General features: G+C 45.8%; 1 protein-coding gene across 6 annotated transcripts in view; it reads right to left on the bottom strand.

Annotated features, from left to right (window-relative positions):
• RAVER2 (ribonucleoprotein, PTB binding 2) overlaps window positions 1–20,138 on the bottom strand; it is a 407,034-nt gene that overhangs the window by 251,178 nt on the left and 135,718 nt on the right. For all 6 annotated transcript variants that reach the window (XM_078669153.1, XM_078669118.1, XM_078669128.1 and 3 more), the window contains exons 5-6: window positions 16,881–17,007; window positions 9,436–9,518 (exon numbers count right to left, since the gene is read on the bottom strand). In XM_078669153.1, coding sequence (XP_078525279.1) covers window positions 9,436–9,518; window positions 16,881–17,007 — 210 coding nt within the window. The remainder of the gene's footprint in view (window positions 1–9,435; window positions 9,519–16,880; window positions 17,008–20,138) is intronic.

Here is a 20,138-nt window from a genome sequence, read left to right on the forward strand (position 1 = left end):
CACCTCCGAGACGTCATCAACTGCTCCCTCAACTCCACCACCTTCCCGGAAAGCTGGAAACACGCAGAACTTAGCGCCCTTCTGAAAAAACCCACAGCGGACCCCACCGAACTCAAAAACTACCGCCCCATCTCGCTCCTTCCATTCCCGGCCAAAGTCATCGAGAAAGCTGTCAACAACCAGCTCGCCGCCTTCCTCGAAACCAACAAATCCCTCGACTCCTCACAGTCCGGCTTCTGAGCCAAACACAGCACGGAGACCGCCCTCATCGCAGCAACAGACGACATTCGAACTCTACTGGACAACTGAGACACTGTCGCCCTCATCCTCCTTGACCTCTCCGCAGCCTTCGACACAGTCTGCCATAGCACCCTTCTATAGCGCCTCAAACATCGGAATCCAAGGAAAAGCACTGGAATGGATCACCTCGTTCCTCACCGGAAGAACCCAGAGAGTCCGCCTCCCACCATTCAAGTCAGAGGCCACTGAAGTCATCTGCGGCGTACCACAAGGATCCTCACTCAGCCCCACCCTCTTCAACGTATACATGAGCCCCCTCACGGCCATCGCACGCCAACATAACCTCAACATCATCTCCTACGCCGACGACACTCAACTGATCCTCTCACTCACCAAAGACCCTAACACCGCCAAAACCAACCTACATGAAGGAATGAAAGAAGTGGCCGAGTGGATGAAGCACAGCCGTCTGAAACTAAACTCAGACAAAACAGAAGTCCTTATCTTAGGTACCTCCCCCTCCTCCTGGGATGACTCGTGGTGGCCAGAGGCCCTTGGAAAAGCACCCACCCCGACGGACCACGCACGGAACCTGGGCGTCATCCTCGACTCCTCACTCTCCATGAACAGACAAGTCAACGCCGTTTCATCATCTTGCTTCAACATTCTTCGCATGCTCAAAAAAACATTTAGCTGGATCCCCACCGAAACCAGAAAAACGGTCACCCATGCACTGGTTACAAGCCGCCTGGACTACGGAAACACCCTTTACGCCGGTATCACCGCTAAACTCCAGAAAAAACTCCAACGCATCCAGAACGCATCAGCCAGACTCATACTAGACATCCCGCGTAAAGACCACATCTCCAGTCACTTGAAAGACCTTCACTGGCTTCCCGTCAATAAGAGGATCACTTTCCGCCTCCTTACCCACGCACACAAAGCACTCTACAAACTTGGACCCGAATGCCTCAACACACGACTTTCCTTCTACACCCCCTCCCGCCAGCTACGATCCTCCAACCAAGCCCTTGCTACCGTACCTCGCATCAACAAAACCACCATGGGAGGTAGATCCTTCTCCTACCTCGCAGCTAAAACCTGGAACTCACTCCCCACTCACCTTCGTCTCACTCAGAACCACCTAGCATTCAGAAAGCAACTTAAAACTTGGATATTCGACAAGTAATTCCACACCCTCTTCAAGCGCCTTGAGACCCTCCGGGTATGTAGTGCGCTATATAAATCTTTTGACTTGACTTGACTTGACTCCTTTTACTGAGGCAGGATCCTTGAAAGCCTCCTTGCCATGATCCAGAATGCTTGGCAGCATAGGGAGGTTTTTGTGAACACTTTTTGGAGGGTGTAAATGTCTTTAGGAGGAAACACAAGTCTCCTTTCTCCTCCTCAAAGGGGACCCTGAAAGTATCAGCTGCTCTCTTGATGAAGCAGTTGTAAAATGCTACTTTATCTGGTTGTGAAGCCTTTGAGGGACTCTCTGTGTTGAGGTTGTTCCATTCTTACTCGAAAGTTCTTGTTGCTTCTTCTTCTTCTGGAATGCAGAGTTCTTCCTCATCGTGAGGTTCAGGTGTTGCTGGAGCTTCCCGGATTTCTTCTTCCTCGGCCTCTGACGTGGTAAGGAGTGCCGCCCTTTCTGCCTCCAGGCGTCTTCTCTTTGTCTCCACCTCTCAAGCCCTTTTGGCCTCAGATGCTGAGGAGATACTCTTCTTTGGTGTGGTGGATTCTGCCCCCGAAGGTATAGTCTTATCTTTCAAGGCCTCTTGTCCGACACCCGTCTTTGTCGATGTCAACGTTTTACCATTGTCAATATCCCTGGCATGGGATTTGTGGGGTCTTTCGGTCACGGCTGACCATCAGTGGTCTTCTAAGGAATATGCTACTTACCAGTATGCATCTGTTCTTGGCATGTAGGGCTGCTGACATTCATATCTGTGCATAGATCGCCGCCTGGTGTTGGGTCCAGATGATAGCACATTGTTGTTCTGGAAGAGTCTTCGAAGTATCACGAGATAGGTGGCTCCTCCCTCGGACTACAGTGCGCATGGGTATCCTCTCCATCCCCAGATTGTTTTTCGCCATTGTGGCAGAGATGGAGTATAGTACAGTAAGAGATGTCCATGCAAAGATTGAATGCTGCAGCTGCGACAGGCACCGGGGAGGTGGGTGGGCGATATGAATGTCAGCAGCCCTACATGCCAAGAACAGATGCATATTGGTAAGTAGCATATTCCGTTCGAGGCATGTGGTCTGCTGAATTCATATCTGTGCATAGAATGTATAGCAGTGTCTCCCTTAGCGGTGGCTACCTGTGCCAGCTGCAGCGGTCTGGAAAAGTTTTGAGAACAGCCTGTCCTACAGCAGCTTGCTGTTTTGAATGTACATCTACACAATAGTGTTTTGTAAATGTATGTGTGGTTGACCATGTGGCTGCTCTACAAATTTCGTGTAAAGGAATATTTCCCAGGAAAGCCATGGATGCCCCTAGCTTACGTGTGGAATGCGCTCTAGGGGGGACTGTTAAGGTGCGTTTTGCTTTCAAATAACATATTTGGATGCACTTAACTATCCACCTGGCTATACCTGATTTTGAAATGGGGTTACCCTTGTGTTGTGGTGAGAAAGCAACAAACAACTTTTGTTTTCCGAAATGTTTTAGTTCTGTCTATGTAATATAGCAGAGCTCTTTTGACATCAAGGGTATGCAAGGCCCTTTCAGCTACTGTTTGTGGGATCTGAAAGAACACTGGCAGTTCTATAGTCTGATTTATATGGAAATGGGATACCACCTTTGGCATGAATTTGGGGTTTGTTCTAAGAACTACCCTATTAGCATGTACTTGGATGAATGGCTCTTGAATAGTTAGGGCTTGCAGCTCACTAACTCTTCGTAGCGAAGTAATGGCAATAAGGAAAGCCACTTTCCAAGTAAGAAATTGTAGTTCGCATGAGTGCAATGGTTCAAAGGGTGGTCCCATTAGTCTGGTTAAGACAATGTTTAGATTCCAGACTGGCGAAGGTGGGTGTCTTGGAGGAATTACGCGTTTAAGTCCCTCCATAAACGCTTTGATTGCTGGCACCCTGAAAAGTGAAAAGTGTGCCTGTTTTGCAGATATGCTGCTAACGCAGCTAGGTATATTCTGATGGAAGAGAACGCTAAATTGCACTGTTGGAGGTGCAATAGGTAGCAAATGATGTTTTGAGTGGAAGCATCAAGTGGGTTAATGTCATTGTTGTTACAGTAAATGACGAAAGTTTCCACTTTGCTGCATAGCATGCTCTGGCAGTGGGTTTCCGTGCCTCTTTGATAATATTCATGCAGTCTGGAGGCAAGTTGAGGTATCCAAACTCTAGGATTTCAGGAGCCAGATCGCTAGGTTCAGCTGTTGGACATCTGGGTGTTGGATTTCGCCATGGTTCTGAGTTAGAAGACTGGGTGTTAGTCGCAGTCTTTGATGAGGTACCACTGACAGTTCTAGGAACGTTGTGTACCATGGTTGCCTCGCCCATGTGGGAGCAACTAGGATTAGCGTCAGCGAATGTTGGCGCATTTTGCGTGCCACCAGCGGTATTAATGGAGCTGGGGGAAAAGCGTACGCAAATTTGCCTGACCAGTTCATCCATATCGCATTGCCCTGCGACTGCGGATGTGGGAACCTGGCGGCAAAGTACTGGCATTTTGCGTTTTCGCTTGTGGCAAACAGGTCTATGTCCGGGTGTCCCCACTTCCGGAAGAACGGTTGGAGCACTTTGGAGTGAATTTCCCATTTGTGCATCTGTTGGTTGTGCCTGCTTAGCAGGTCGGCCACTTGGTTGTCCTTGCCTGGGAGGTTTTCTGCCATGAGAAAAATGTTCCTGTGAATGGCCCATTTCCACATTGCTTGAGCTAGGTGCGACAGCTGTGGCGAGTGTGTTCCTCCCTGTTTTTGAATGTAATACATAGCTGTCATGTTGTCCGTCCGGATCAACACCGCTTTGTTCCGTAAATGTGTCGCGAAAGCTTTTAGGGCTAGAAAAATGGCCATCAACTCTAGGAGGTTGATATGCATTTTCTTTTGCTGTACAGTCCAGAGTCCCTGCACTATGTAGTGTAGGACATGGGCTCCCTAACCTATTAGGGATGCGTCCGCTGTTAAGACTATTTGTGGGACAGGCTCTTGGAACAGTCGCCCTTTGCAAAGGTTTTGTGGATTCCACCAATGCAGAGAGTTGTATGCCCGACTGGTTACCAACACTAGGTCTTTTAATTGCCCGTGAGCCTGGTTCCACTGCCTTGCTAGGCATTCTTGTATTGGACGCATATGTAGTCCGGCGTGAGGGACTATGAATATGCACGAGGCCATCATGCCTTTAGCTGCATTAACAGTCGAGCTGGCAGTGATTGATGGGGTCTGAACTTTTGTATCAGCGTCTGCATTCCCTGGACCCGTGCTGTGTTGGGATATGCTTTTTCTGACAGTGTATCTATTGTCGCTCCTAGGTACTGTTGGACGTGGGAGGGTTGTAGGTGTGACTTTGGGTAGTTTAGTGAGAATCCTAAACTGTGCAGTAGTTGTATAGTCTTTGACATGTGGTTGGCACATTGCTGGGCTGTTGGCGCATGTATTAGCCAGTCGTCCAGATAAGGGTACACATGGATGTGGTGCCTTCTGAGACGTGCTGCCACTGTCGCTAGACATTTGGTGAAAACCCCTGGAGCTGTTGTCACCCCAAATGGCAGGACCTTGAATTGGTAGTGTTGCCCTTGAATGGTGAACCTCAAATACTTTCTGTGAGCAGGGTGTATTGGTATATGAAAGTATGCGTCTTTGAGGTCTAAGGTTGCTAGGAAGTCTCCCTGGCGAAGCAGTGGTAAGACTTGCTGGAGAGTGAGCATGTGAAAATGCTCCGACAAAATGTACAGGTTGAGGGGCCTGAGGTCCAATATTGGTCTGAGAGACCCGTCCTTTTTTGGAATTAGGAAGTATAGGGAGTATACTCCTGTTCCCTGATGTTGTAGTGGGACTGGTTCTATGGCCCCCTTTTGCAGCATACTGATGACCTCTTGCTGAAGTAGCGTTATATGTTCCTGTGACATGGGACGGTGCACGGGTGGTATGTTGGGTGGAGTTGAGGTGAGTTCGAGACAATAGCCATGTTTGATAATTTGCCTGACCCACTTGTCTGTGGTGATATTTAACCAGACAGGCAGAAATTGTTGTATTCTTCCCCCGACTGGTGCTATGTGGTCTGGGGGTAGTGTCAAGAAGTTACTGCTTTGTGTTAGTGGAGGATCTATTTGCAATGCCTCCACGAGCTCTACCCATGGTATTGTTTCCTCTGTAACCACCCCTGCTGGTGTTTTTGGTATATGTGGATTGTGTGTTAGTCTTGTAGTTGGAGGATTGCTGCGATTGTCCTCGTGCTCCTCCTCTATAAGTGGAGCGACAAAATGAGCCCCGGTGTTGTTGGGACTGAAGAGCTCCCATAGACTTTGCAGTGTCTGCATCCTTTTTCATTTTGTCTAGAGTTGAATCAACTGCTGGACCAAATAAAAAGTCTGGGTTGATTGGCTGATTAAGAATTGTAGATTGGACTTCATTCTTAAAGCCTGATATACGAAGCCATGCATGCCGCCTTAGCAGCACGCTTGTATTGATGGACCTGGCAGCCGTGTCTGCTGCATCTAGGGCACATTTAATGGATGCATTGGTGATGAGCTTCCTCTCTTGTATAAGTTCATCTGCCTGCTGTTTGTATTGATCAGGTAAGTGTTGGAGAATTTCTTCCAAACTGTCGTAGTGCACTCTATCGTACCTGGCTAGCAAGGCCTGTGTATTGGCTATTCTCCAGGAGCTTGCTGCCTGAGCCACCACTCTTTTGCCTGATGCCTCAAAGATTTTAGATTCCTTGTCTGGTGGTGCGGCCTCACCAGTAGTTTGTGAGTTTGCACGTTTACGTGCGTTGGATACCACTAAGGAATCTAGGGGTAGCTGCCCTTTGATGTATGTAGGATCTGTAGGTGCAGCCCTGTATTTTTTCTCAATTCTAGGGTTTATGACCCGCGCCCTAGCGGTGTCTTTAAAAATGTCACTTGCATGTTTTAATACCCCTTTTAGCATTGGGAGTGTCTTTACGTGTCTCTCAGATGTTGTTAGTGTATCAAAGAGGAAGTCGTCCTCAACAGCATCAGAGTGCATCTCTACATTATGATAGGTTGCTGCTCTATCCAGTAGTGAATTAAATGCTACGGTGTCCTCAGTGGGTGATGGCTTAGTAGGGTATACTGCAGGGTCTATAATGGGCAGAGTCCCTTCAGTGTCCGGTTCCCCACCTCCACCCCATGGCTGTGTGTTTGGCTCTGAAAGAGGGTTTTGTGGATACCCAAAACCTACATCTGCGTCCTGATCTTCATCAGGGGTGTAGTCAGAGCGTGCCGATGAGGTTGGGGTATAAGGAGTAGTAGGCATAGCAGGAGTGATAGGTTCAAAGAATATAGAAGAGGTAGCACAGTCTCTCTTTTTCTTTAGGGGGATCCCAGAAAGGTCTTCAGTTGCTAGAGGCCTTTTCTTTTTGGTATAAACAGTCACTTTACCAGTCTTTGGGTCAATCTAGATTTTGGACTGGTTTTCTGTGGAGTGGTCTGGGTGAAGAATTTCCTCGTCCACAGTCTTTGGTTTTGGTGCTGTAACCTTTGGTTTTTGTTTTTTCGGTTCAATGCTTTTTGGGGCTTTGTCCGTTTTAGGTGGTTGGATTGTTTTGGGGTGTTTTTCAACAGGTTTTGTTGGTTGAACGTCCTTTGCTGGCTTCACAACTTGTTTCGGACCGAGCGGTTTTGTTGGTTCGACAGTCCCTTTATGTTGTTTTGGAGCCTGCTGTTTCGGCTTGACGCCCTTTTTATGTCCGATGGGTTTCGGCTCGACCGATTTCCTTTCGTCCACCTTCTGTTTCGGTTCGACTGTAGTCTTGGGCGTAGGCCTTGTTCTGTCGCCGACCGTTTTTTTCCCTTTGTCGATACTTGAGGCTGATTTGCTCGAATTGACGTGCTTTTTGGGTGTCGAATCGACGTGTTTTGGCTTCGAGGTTGACTCGACGGCCTTGGACTTTGAGCTCGACTTGACTGCATTGGTCTTCGATGTCGACTCGACCGCCTTAGTCTTCGATGTCGACTCGACGGTCTTTGGTTTCGAAGGTAGCAATGTTACTGTGTCCTTCGGTTAAACGCCTTTCGGCTTAGACACCTTCGGGTCGACGTAATTCGGTCCGAAGACTGTATTGTCTATTAGTTTCGGTTTCGATGGAACCGATATTGTATGACGTGTCTCAGAGGGCTCTTTCGATATGTTCTTAGCCGGGCGGTATTGCGAGGCTGTAGAACGAGGTTGTTGATCTCGGCTAAGGCCTGCTGGCGATGCCTCGACCTGAGTCTCTGATAGAGGTGTAGTGTCAATATGGGGCGGTGTACTCACGGTTCGCCCCTCGTCGTCATCGGAGTCGTCTTCAACTGCTACAATGTCTTGATCATAGTCCTCGAGATCGACGATCAGTTCTCCCTCTTCGGGGTAATATTCGGAGTCGGGCTCCGAGTATCTGTCGTCTTGATCCGAGTCTTCGACGCTCGCTAGATCTTCTTCGTCACCGAAGAGGTTATCGGGCTCTGGCACCGATCGTTGCATTTCTTGCCTCGCCGCCCGTCGATTTCGAATAGTCTTTTTCGATCTGAACTGGGCACAGGCTAGGCAACTATCTTCATTGTGATCTGGAGATAGGCATTCATTGCACACTGGATGCTTGTCGGTGTGCGGGAACTTCGAGTTGCACTGAGGGCAGAACTTGAATGGACTTCGTTCCATCGACGGTCGGTCCACGTGGTGTCGAGAAGGCCTCACGGCCCGATTTGACAACCGGAGTGCAACAAAGTTGTAGTAGCGTATCGGCACCGAGCGCTTAAACAATACCGACGGTACCGAAGGCCTTTTGGCCTTTTGAAAAGTTTTTCTTAATTCCGAACTTGGAGAGTAGGAAAGTACATCCGAACCCAATGGCGGAGAAAAACAATCTGGGGATGGAGAGGGTGCCCATGCGCACTGTAGTCCGAGGGAGGAGCCACCTATCTCGTGATACTTCGAAGACTCTTCCAGGACAACAATGTGCAATCATCCGGACCCAACACTAGGCGGCGATCTATGCACAGATATGAATTCAGCAGCCCACATGCCTAGAACACCTGGGCTGCTTTCTGTGCCTTTTTTTCAGGCCCTTGGTATTTTGAGGGGTCATAGTTAACTTCTCCGCTTTGCTTTCGACGTCCTTAAGGATCTTTTACGCAGTATGCCTCTTCTCTGCATCCCCTCGAGGATTTTGACATCTGACCCTTCATATGTAGATTGTGCTGCAGCCCCCTGTTAGTCTTCATCGCGTGAGAGGCCCAAGTCCTTCAGCAGTAGCTGCTGTTTCTTTCCGCCGAACATAGCTGCGTGGTGCTCTTCCCTCTGCTTTCTTTGGTCCTTGAGTGTTTACTGAGACAAATCAGCGCAGGCCTCGCATTCCTGGTCTTTGAGGCCCCTAGGCAGGCAGATGGTTAAGATGTCATGTAGATAGCATTGTGTGAATCTGATCAGATCATCAGTCTACCTTACTGCAGCCAATTAATGCATCTTCAACAGCATGCACATCAGAGTATATCTCTCTATCGATTTCTATATCTCTCCCTATCCCTTTTAATAGGTTACACCCTTGGGAAAAAGTCAGGCTTCAAAAACAAACACTACAACAGAAGATGATACTAAAGGGGCCAAGGCGAATATCCCCTGCATGGGAATAAAGGGGACTAAAAGGGAGAGGACCCCTTTAGGACAGCTTTGTGCCGGAAGAAATCAATGATGTCACTATGGAGTAAAAGAAAAGGGGCTCAGCTGGGTCATGGTATTAAGGACGCTTGAATTACCCAAAAATAATAAAGCCAGAAGATTTACAAGGAACAAAAGTAAAGAGGGAAGGGACAGTTGGAGCACATGCCTGGTGACTTTCAAAAAATGCATATTTGGAAGTCTACAGTAATAGTCCAGAGATGGGCAACTGGTAGATGCTAGGAGCAGACATTATGTATAGCATGACTACAAGAAGTGGTTTCTATTATAGGAGCAAGAAATGTATTTGTTGCAACAAAGAAATTTTTGTGCAAAATGTACTATTTACCTGGTGTGTTTTACTCAGTTGCAGCAATGCTGGGTTGATGGATGCATTAAGAAACTGAGGTAATATAGAAGACGCTCCCAGACCTGTTGAATGAAAGAATAAATAAGCAAAGAATATAAACATTCTGATATTTAACAATGTTAACACTTATGAAGTTAAATAAATACATTTTTGGAACCCGTCCGTAACTTAACTCAAAGTGAAGGGCACAAACCTTTTTGGTTTACCTTTAAAACTATAGGATATGACAGTGACTTTGAAATGGCCATTAGGAAGAAACCGATTATTGGACCAGATATCATTGGCTTGGATTTTCCCCAATTTTGCTTTACCTCCAACCTCCTGATTTTCCAGACTTCTTTTTTGTAGGCCTTACGATTCTGTGCACTTAATCACTTCTAATCTATACTAAACTACTTGGGCGCTCTCCTATAAAGATGGTAACATTGGCTTATACTCAACTGGCACAATTAATTTACTAGTAACTTTCTAGTAATGTGGCACTACATATACCCGGGGTCTGTAAATTAAATGCTACCAGTGGGCCTGCAGCACATATTATGCCACAAGTTCAAGTAGCCCTTTTAAACATGCCTCAGGCCTGCCACTGAAGCCTGTGAGCGCAGTTTTAAACTGCTCTTTCGACCTAGCAAAATACACATTTTGCAAAGCCTAAATCTTCCTTTTAATACATATACATCACCACTAGGATAGGCACTGAACCAGGGAGCAGTCTATTAAAAAAGTTAGACAAGTATTTTTAAGTTTCATGTGTGCTGGTAGTGAAAACGTATAGTTTCTTACTAGTCAGTGCAGTTTAGCAGCTAGAAAAATATTCTGGAGTCACATGCTGTGTATTATTCTACCATCGAGTGGCTGGGTCCAGAATTCTCCTAAAAAACATTTGTCCTTTCATTCTTTTTAGGTCTTGCCTAGGCAGCACATGCGCTGTCTTACAAGACATGCTGGAGCTACTGTATGGGCATTCAGCGAGCCCATAACTTTTGATTGGGTCCTCCATGTGCTTTTGAAAAATCCTCTGTCCCTGTTGCATGCAATAGTTCATGATGGACCTGTGGTCAATTTGACAAGTAATGAGAGTCAAAGAATTATGGCCTCAGCTTCTTCAGGGACCAAACCACAGCAAAGGCTTCCCTCTGGATTCCTTTGTCGACATCGAGGCGACCTTCTCTTTCGAAGACAAACATTCCTTTTCGGAAACGTGCTTAGACGACCGTGGCCGCATGGGAGTCCTTCTCGAAGGATCTGCTGGGCTCTCTGTCCTTGGATGCAGCTGCGGCCAACGAGATTTAGGCGCCAGTGCTCCCTTCGAGGACTTCGACTCAGTTTTTCGAGAGTCCGATTCAGACCTTCGATGGTCTGTCGGGGCTTTTGGGGTCGACGACTCGCCTACCTCTTTAGAAGTTTTCTTATCGGTCTCTACGACCTCGAGTCTCCCAGGACTCGAAGGGACGGTGGTTGGCCCTTCCCCTGCATGGTGTAGTTGGCCCTTCTCTGTCGCTCTCTGACGCGGAGAGTCTTCGGTGTGAAGGCCGAGCAAGCGTTGCAGTCCTTGCTCTCGTGGTCGACTGGTAAGCGGAGGTTGCAAACCGGGTGCTGGTCGTTCTGCGCGTACTTGTGGAGGCAGTTACGGCAGAATTTGAAAGGGGTGTTGTCCATTTCTCGCGCTCTGGGGGCCCCCTGTATGCGCATTCTCCGTTGGACGTCGAAGTCCTCGAAGTTCTCCTTCTTCTTCATCGTCCCGGCTTATGTATGTTCTTTTTCATCGTTTTCTCAGTCTTTTCCTGCAAAATTAGACTCTTCTGTGTCTTTTTCCCGTCCAAAACTCTGGAGCCTCTCGGGAACGATCCAGACCCAACGGCGGAAAAAAGAATCTGAAGATGGCGCCCAAGGGTGGGAGCTTCCGCAGGAAGCGTGCCGACGTCACGGAAGGACATCAAAAGGTGGGACGTCAGACGCCCACCTGGGCTCCACAAAAAAAAAAAAAAAGAAAGAAAAGACTACGATTCCGGACCCAACCACTAGACCGCGGAATAATGCACAGCATAGTGAATCCAGAAAGAATCACGCTGTAAAACTAGCGTTTCCCAGGCAATTCTGGGCCTTTTGCTTAACAAGCCAGGCTAACAAGTTGCGACAAGAGTGTGCGGAATACTTTTTTTCTTCAATTTAGCAGGATAGGTATCTCTACACAATAAAAGAGAAACTTCGAAGAGTATGACCATTTATATTAGTTTCAGTTTGCCTGCCATTATAAGTGACAGTTTTAGCCATCTAGTGTTTTGAACTCCTGGAGGTGCCGAATGCCACAACAGTCTAAATAGAGACAAAATAATAAGATTAAACTAAGTCAAATTCCCAGATATTTAATTGGGGTTGTGCACCACTTCAAGGGGAAACGGAGTTACACTATATGCATACCTATGGTTAGAGGAAATATAGTGGAGTTTAAACTTCATCCCACAAGTCCTCCGAATCTAGATCCTTCTCAGAGGACAGGAGTACATGTACTCAATTTATACAGTCTGGTGCAAAAGAAGATCCTCTGAATAACTTCTTCCATTTTGAGTCATAACAATAGTAGTGTGGTTTTGCTCTAAAGTATGGGTCCAGGGGGTTCAGTTGTGTGAGGTGCTTTATTATCTGTGCTTGAGTGCCGTTCTATAGAAGTCCCAAAGTTTGTTGCTGGATTCTGTTGAAATCAAAGTTTATAATTTTATTGGAAGTAACCTCCAGGCCTAGTGGGTTCTTTTCATATCTCTTCCTTCCATTTCAAGCACTAAGATCTTGGATTTCATTCTATGTAAGGAGAGTACATTTTCTCCAAGTCCACTAATTGATGTTATCTATCAACCTGCTGATGTTAGCTCAATTCAACAGATGTACTCTAGTCATGTGAATTTTGATGTTGTTAGCACTGCAAGATCAAAATGATACTCACCACCTTCAATGGAAGATCAAAACCTCAAAGTTGATCCACTCTGTCTCCAAACATGGAGATGTAAATTGTGGACGACAGGGTGTAGGACCCTGACCTGTTGCTGGGACAGAAAGTCCTTGTGAAGAAGCAGCGGAAGGAGAGGGCAAATTGTTAGACTCAGAAACTCAGACTACAAGCCTCTATGAGTGCAGTCTTCGGCTATCGGTAACAGCTGGGCCTGGTCCCACCCGACCTACTTCGGGAACCGGAGGACATGGGGTGGAGGAGTAAACACATAGGGAGGCCTGGGCCTCACTTAAGACTGAATGGTTTTCATAGGGATGCTCAATGAGGTAAGTCCAGAACTCATTATCCGCAGCAGTAGCAAATTGATCTACCGAGAGCACACTCTAGTAGTAGCAAATTGATCTACAGAGAGCACACTCCAGAGGGCAAAACCCCCCTATGCCACCTTCAAATGCAGGTGCCACCCGTGATAGGCAAGATGACGCCTGCCGAGTTGCCCACCTTGACGCTGAGAAAGTGTTAGGTGACTGCACGTCATGAAAATCCAGTGAGGTCCCAACCACCGCCATTGCTACAGAGACTCTGAAAAAAAGAGCATGGAACCCCAGTACGTCTTGCTTGTTGCAGTATCACCAAGAGGTCCTAATATTCATCAGTCCTGGATAGACTGGTCCACTATGAAAGGGAGAAAAGCCTTAATGTCTAGCTGTATGCCTCACAGCTCCAAAAGTCTGATATAATTGCAAGAGGATCTGGGCTAGTCTCAACAAGTTGAACTTCTACTTCCTGAGGAAGGCAATTAAAAACCTAAGATAGGGCTCAATCCACCATCCTGCTTGGGGAGCAAGGAGTTTTAGCACTGCATCAAGCACCACCTGGACGGAGTCTTTAGTGAGCAAAATCTGAAGCCTCCAGAGGGTAATAATGGCATAATACACAGACATTTCGGCAAATACTGGACTGCTATGGGGCGAAGCAATTATGAAAAGGAAGGCGTAATCAAACTGAACAATCTGTAGGACCCATAGGTTTGAAGGAATCACATGCAGCCAGAGAGACAATGCTGAATTCTGCCTCCTACTGGTCTCAGATGACAGTTCAAAGGGGAACTGACACGCCCATGAGCAGCAAGTGAAGGGAAGGAGTAGTACTTAGGCACCTGTGGCCTTGAAGTAAAAAAAAGACTGGACTAGTTGGGAAGGTCTCAAGGGTTGCCTCTGGCAGTAGGCAAGGCACCGCAAACATCCACAGATTTTTCATATTGCCGTTGGAGGATATGTCAAGTAGTGAAGAGCAGTTTCATAGAAGATGTCATAGCTCTGTTGCCAGTGAAGCTCTTTAGCGTTGAATGGGCCATCTCACCAAATTGCTGGACCCCATCAGAGAGCATACCTATTACAAAAATGTGGACATCCCTGAAAACCCAGTGGCATTGATGTAAGCCTGGTGTTGGATTTAGACAATGGAAACACATACCATGGTGACCATGCCGGACCTCATACTGTATCGCACTCTTTCCTGGCTGTCAAGTTTGAGTGAAGAAATTCTAGAAATACTCCAGAACAAGTAAAATCTCACTCAAAATCACCCAGAAGGCATGAGTGCAGTGACCCAGTAGGCGCAAGGACAGCACAAAGAAGGCACCCAGCACTCAATGATTAGCTGAAAAGAATACTTTATTGCCCTTTGTTTCCATCTTCCTGGACTCCCCATCAACTGGCGCAGTGGGAATGCATTTGGACTGATATTACTGATAGAGGATTAAACATTAAGGCTCCTGTCGGTGAGATGCTGTACCAAAAAGGTCATATTGCTAGGTGAGGACCTATGTTGGTTAAGCAATAGATTGACGTACTGGCAGGGCTGAGCAAGGTCTGGACCAGGCCACTATCAGAGACTCAGTCGAGGTAGGTCTGCTTCCAACACTGATTGCATGAAACCTGGTGAAAGTAGCTGAATATAGTGATAGCTATACTGGAGATCTGCATTCATGGGCATGGGAAAAACAGGAACTGATGTCAGTGCATTAAAGCGGTGCATTTATGCAGCTCCGTTTCATTATGTCCAGGGAGTCATTAAAGAAGCTATAAGGCACCACCTTCCAGTATCCAGAAGCTATTGCTAGAGTTCCCTCATCCCGTCTGACACCTATGGAGATTCATAAGGTGGGGTATCTAAAGGAAGAAGTATCAATCAGAAAAAGCGAAAATAAAACAGGTGCAAGTATTCCCCCTGTCTTGGGTCAATTTGAATGAAAATCATAGATGAATAATATATTTTTGTGACCTGTTAATATCATGACTCATGGATTTAAGTGAAGCTTCAACGAGTATTTGAAAAAAAAGCCGGGGACACTGAGGCCTATTGTATAAACCAGAGAGTAAGGTGATCCACCATATCAAAAGCGCTAGAGAATTTTGTATAGGTGGCCTAAACCGTCTGACGCAGCATATCTTTAAACAATTCGTTTTAAAGCAAGGGTATTATCAACAGCACAACCACTAGTCCTAAACTTCCTTGTGCATCGAGAATTAAATTCTCTTCTTCGACCTAATCCCCCAGGTGCTGCAGAGTAATTTTTGAAAATAATTTTCCAAAAGCATTCAATAAGGTTGCTTCGTAACTGACACCTTTTATATAAGATGAGAGTATTGAACCATGGTTCTAGAGATTTTACAGCACCCAAATTTGTAATATTCGTGAGTTCAAAGAGGTTTGCCGATTACCCAGTATACCACCGAGATCCAGTACTCAACAGGATTTAGAATGGTGTATAATTTGCTCAATAGTAGATTGACAGAAACCCTGGGAAAGTTATTACTGGACTCATCAACGTCTTCTAAGTCACAGACTACTGCCATCTCATACCCTCTAAAGAGATGTCACATTCCTTTCATTTTAATTCTGCAATTAGGATAGATGTCTTGGGATTATCGAACCTAAAGAATGAGACATGCACAACTAAAATGGATTTATATCACCCATGACTAGCTCATCATATATAGTAGACCGGAGCCTGGCTTCTGATATCTCTGTGGCCATTATATGGTCAGAGAGAGATCAGAACTTAAATACAGGTATATGATTGAGTGAAGAGAAAATATTAAGGGAGGTCATTTAGAGTTTAAAGGATGCGGGCCAAGGCCAAAACGAATATATAAGGAATAAACTCTCAGTTCATCTACCCCACTTAGAGGGGAGTGAAGCATCAGGTATTCCTGGAGTCTCAGCTGCCACTGCGAGATGAAAACTTTGACTGACAAACAAATAACTATGGTGCATGGCTCAATATACGACGCTAGATCCATTCTGTTTAGGGTAGTTGTTCTGCTGTGCATTTTTTCTGTCATCAAGAGAAAACAACAGGAAAAAGTCCCCCAGGAGTCAGAATTACTGATTTTTTTTTTGCAGAAATAAACCTCCTCAACAGTTAAATTATGTAGTACTTTTTGGACCGAGATGGTCATGAACAAGTCAACGGCTACCGCAGAGCCCTTAGAGTTGCTATTCAGCGAGTTCCCGCAAAGATGGAACTAAGTACATACTCATATTTGGTGCTACCATCTTATAGATATTGGAAGAATTCACAGATGTTCGAACCACCAACAAAGCCTATCCGTGAGTGTGGCCTTCTGGTTAAAAAATAAGACGAGAGTATAGCATGTGGTGGCACATATTTATTAATGTGTTTTTCGCTTCTGCTTGAAGGTTACAACATCTTTAAGTGACAGCATTATTTTAGAGAAGGTTTTCCCAAGTCCTGCATTCTGATGCAGGCTATTCTCATCAAGTTTTGGAACGAAGTACAGTAGGACACGAGTAGAACTTAATAACAAATTATACAGCATCCTAAGAGGATTCTATTTACATTTGTTTTACTATCATTTAGTTTAGATAAATAAAATTGAATTCTAGGTACAAAGAAATGCAAACGGCATCTGGTAAAGCGTTCATGTTTTGTTATGAGCACATGTAAGTGTTAAGTTATAAAGCTTGTGAGATAGTTACAATCATCTGTAAACATTTTCTCATTTAAATCTAAGATGGGTATCACTTAGGAGAGCTTATTTTTGCAAATAATTAAAGCATAGAAAATGTAACTGGTAATCATTTCTTCAAATAACATGTCATGGGTATAACCGTAACCGTAATCTTCTGCTCCTTTCCCATCTACCTTCCTAACTAAATTTCCTTTACCTTTCCGAGGACCTATGCCCGCTCACTGGATATGAACAGTTATTCTCTGTTACCCAAAACGTTTTTTTTTAAAATATCAATACATTCATGCTTTAGCAGAGATCACAGATGCTCTATGAGGAGTACAAGGTGAGCACATTTCAGAAAGTGCCTTGTTTTGTTTGGTACTTCACTCACGCACACTTAATTGTACTTATACTGTATTTTAAAATTCAAGTGAATATTTTATACCGATCACAGAATGCCAAGAGAGAAAGTTATTGTCATTTTTAAATCTTACCATATTTACCAGCCATTGCATGCAGGTGGGGTTGTAACAACATCTGCATCAGGGCTGGGTTATTTAAACTTTTCATGATCTCCATTGGGTTCGGCTCTGGAAGCAGGCCTTTCTTATTATTTGGAGCCTTTAGATATAAAGGGAAGAAATTAGAAACACATCAACGAGGTTAGAAGGTCGAACTAGAACCTCAACAAAATTACATATTTGCCTTTTTTCCCACACACCAATTAGCGTCAGACCTCGTTTATCAGGGGCCTACGAGGCTACAGCTGTGGTGGTTGAGGCAATTTATCACTGCGTCCTGGGGAAGGTCCTTCTACAACTCTGCAAATTAGGCCAAGTACAAGCTTTTCTGCATTTAACTCTCAGGGTAGTGAGGGAAATCAGACAGGTGTCTCAGGCAGGTAGTGGGGGGTGCAAATGTTTAGAACCTAACAGTCAACCAACAGAGATAAAGCAGTATCCAGCCCAGTGCTAACATTTCAGATAAAAAAAAGTACTTTAATTATAAAGCAGAAGTAAATACTACACTATCAGTGGAGATGACAAATACGGGTGCAAACTATGTGGTGTAAGACAAGGATGCGTTACACCCCTTTTTACTTGGTACCTTCCAGATATCCCCATCCTCTACAACGGTCAAGATCCTGTAGATAAAATTCCTAACCCACAACAGATTTAGTCAAGATTAGGCACAGGTTGCTCAAATGTTCTCACAGGTCAAATGCGTAACAAAGACTTGCACAGTGGACAGATCTGCATTCATCTAGTCTCTTGTCCTCAGTCCCACGTTTTAACTGATGGTTACTATACCAGATTGGACAATGCAGCAGAAGAAGTAAGAACTCTGGCTCTCAAGCAGAGACAGGAGTTGCTTAGCTCTGTATAAAGTCCTCTTAGGCAATAGAAGGGTCAGATCTGCACAGCAGCACTCATCTTCAGTGGCGGCCTACCAGGTCAGCTGCAGATGGATATCCTGATGGAAGTTGTGATTTCCAGGCCAAATCCCTTGCAGTGGCATCTTTCTGACAGTTGCTAACTTTGACCCAATCATCGCGTTCCACTTCGGCAGAGACACCGTTTTGACTTACAAACTGCAAGGCTACCCAGAATACTTGTTCTGGTAGTCTTATGCAGCTCACACAAACTGCGCCGAGCAACTAAGGGAACCCCTGCACAACACAGGTCACTTTCGGCTTTGCTCTCTGGGCAAGTCTGCTTTCTCTGAGTGCTCCTTGCTCCAGCACACACTGGGCTTCTCTTCCTAGACAGTCTCTCTGCCTACAAGCCCAGTTGCTACTGCAGAGCCCTGAGTGACGGCCCGTCCTGCAAGCCCCGACACCCTGCTCATGCTCAACAAATAGGCAGGCATCTGGGCACTTCAGGCAGACCCTCGGCTTCTCCAGTTGAAAGTTCAGACCTCAGGTGATGTTTCCTCACCTCTTGGAGACGAGCTGTCAGACATACACCAGCCCTGGTTGAACAGCAGCTCTTCGAGTACTTTGGGGAGCACTCCATTTTTTAGTTAAGAAGAACATGGGAAAGAAAAGATGGGGTGGTGTGGATCCCACTTTTATACATATTTAACCATATGAAATGTGGGCACACAGTCTAAAGGTTACAGAACTAGTTCAGATTGATTCAGGTTGTGTTTCAAATGTAATTTGCTGGCTGCCTTTAAGCACAGTTATGGCTCTCACAGCAGGCAGCAGTAGAGTTGGATCCAAGCACGAGTATCCACAATATGGATCCAATAAAGTGTGAATTCTCTGCATTAATCAGACACAGATAAAATGGCAGGGTCTGCCTAGAAACTACCTCACCTTGAACAAACGGAACCTGCAATTCCACCATTCACACTTACCATCTATCAAATGTCAGTGCTCAAGAAGAACTAATCAACAGCCTTTTGCTAACAAGGTCCTTGAATTTTCAAGGGGGGGGTCTTACCTCCATCCACAGTCACCTCAGTGTCTGGGTACCACCCTCCAGCCTCAGGAATGTAGGCAATATACTTCCATGGTCTTGAAGAAACAGTCCTCATTCTACATTGGTTGCCATGCTAAATTCACAACGCTAAAAGAACAATTGATCCACGGAATGCTGAACAAGGTCAAACACTCCGTCAGAGATCTAAGCCTAAATCCCTCGTTATTTTGCTCACCACACCATTCCAGTTTGGACCTAGCATATGCAAATCAGTCTTGCCCCTTCTTCCCATGGGAACAGTTCAGCCCGAACTGGCAGGAACTAGATTGGCGGGTGTGCAAAAACAACAACAAAAAAAAGGTATTAAGGCCCAGATCTTTGTAGTGGGGATGAATGTTCGACATTGTTCAGCATTTCGTCTACACACAACACTTGGTCGGCAGACTGAAAAGATAAACAAACAGCAATTGATGAACTCTCCACACAATTAAGCGATTGATTGAACCGGGCAAAGTCTTGCATAGTTTTATCTGTTCAGTGGTATTGTAGAGGCTACCTCCCGATACAGCTGATCTATTAGGGTGCAATAAGACAGTTTATGGGTCAAGGGCAGCAGTTAATGGGTTGGCACACTGTAAAGTCCCAGGAACAGATGGCTTGTAGGTAGAATTATACGAAGTACTAGCGGCCCGTCCCGACGTTGTCCGGGTATAAAATAGAATGTGTGCAATGGTTTGAATAGGTAAGGATAGTTTATTTCACAACCTGCGTGTCCCGAATTCAAAAGCGGCACCGCGATGCTGTGCGTGACCCAAATTCCTACCTCTGCATCCTTCAAAACCTGCGTGTCCCGAATTCAAAAGCGGCACCGCGATGCTGTGCATGTCTCACATTTCTGCCTCTGCATCCAATGATGAAGGTCGCCAACATTCAGTGTGTGTGGCTGCTGTCGAGTCCTTTGGATGACGGCGCCAACACCGCGTGAACGTCATACGTGATAGGACGCTATTCTCACGCCATAAACGCACCACAATGCTGAACGCACACGCTGCAGGCGGCGTACTCTAGAACGCTATTCTCACACACGCCCACCGCAATGCTGAACGCACACACCCACCTCAGAGCTGGTGCTACTTCCAACTGACTACTTTGTCCCACAACGTGCTTTGTCCCTTCCAAACTACATTTTGAGCGGAGTATAGCCTATGTCCATCTGCTTTGCCTCCCCTTTCCAGTGCTGTATGCGGTGTTCCGGTTGGCGCAGTGGTTCCGGAGCTTACCCGCCTCAAAGGTTTGGTCTCTCTCTTTATTATATTAGTATGATAT

The sequence above is a fragment of the Lissotriton helveticus genome, chromosome 1_2 (assembly GCF_964261635.1).
Source record: "Lissotriton helveticus chromosome 1_2, aLisHel1.1, whole genome shotgun sequence".
NCBI classification, from domain to species: domain Eukaryota; kingdom Metazoa; phylum Chordata; class Amphibia; order Caudata; family Salamandridae; genus Lissotriton; species Lissotriton helveticus.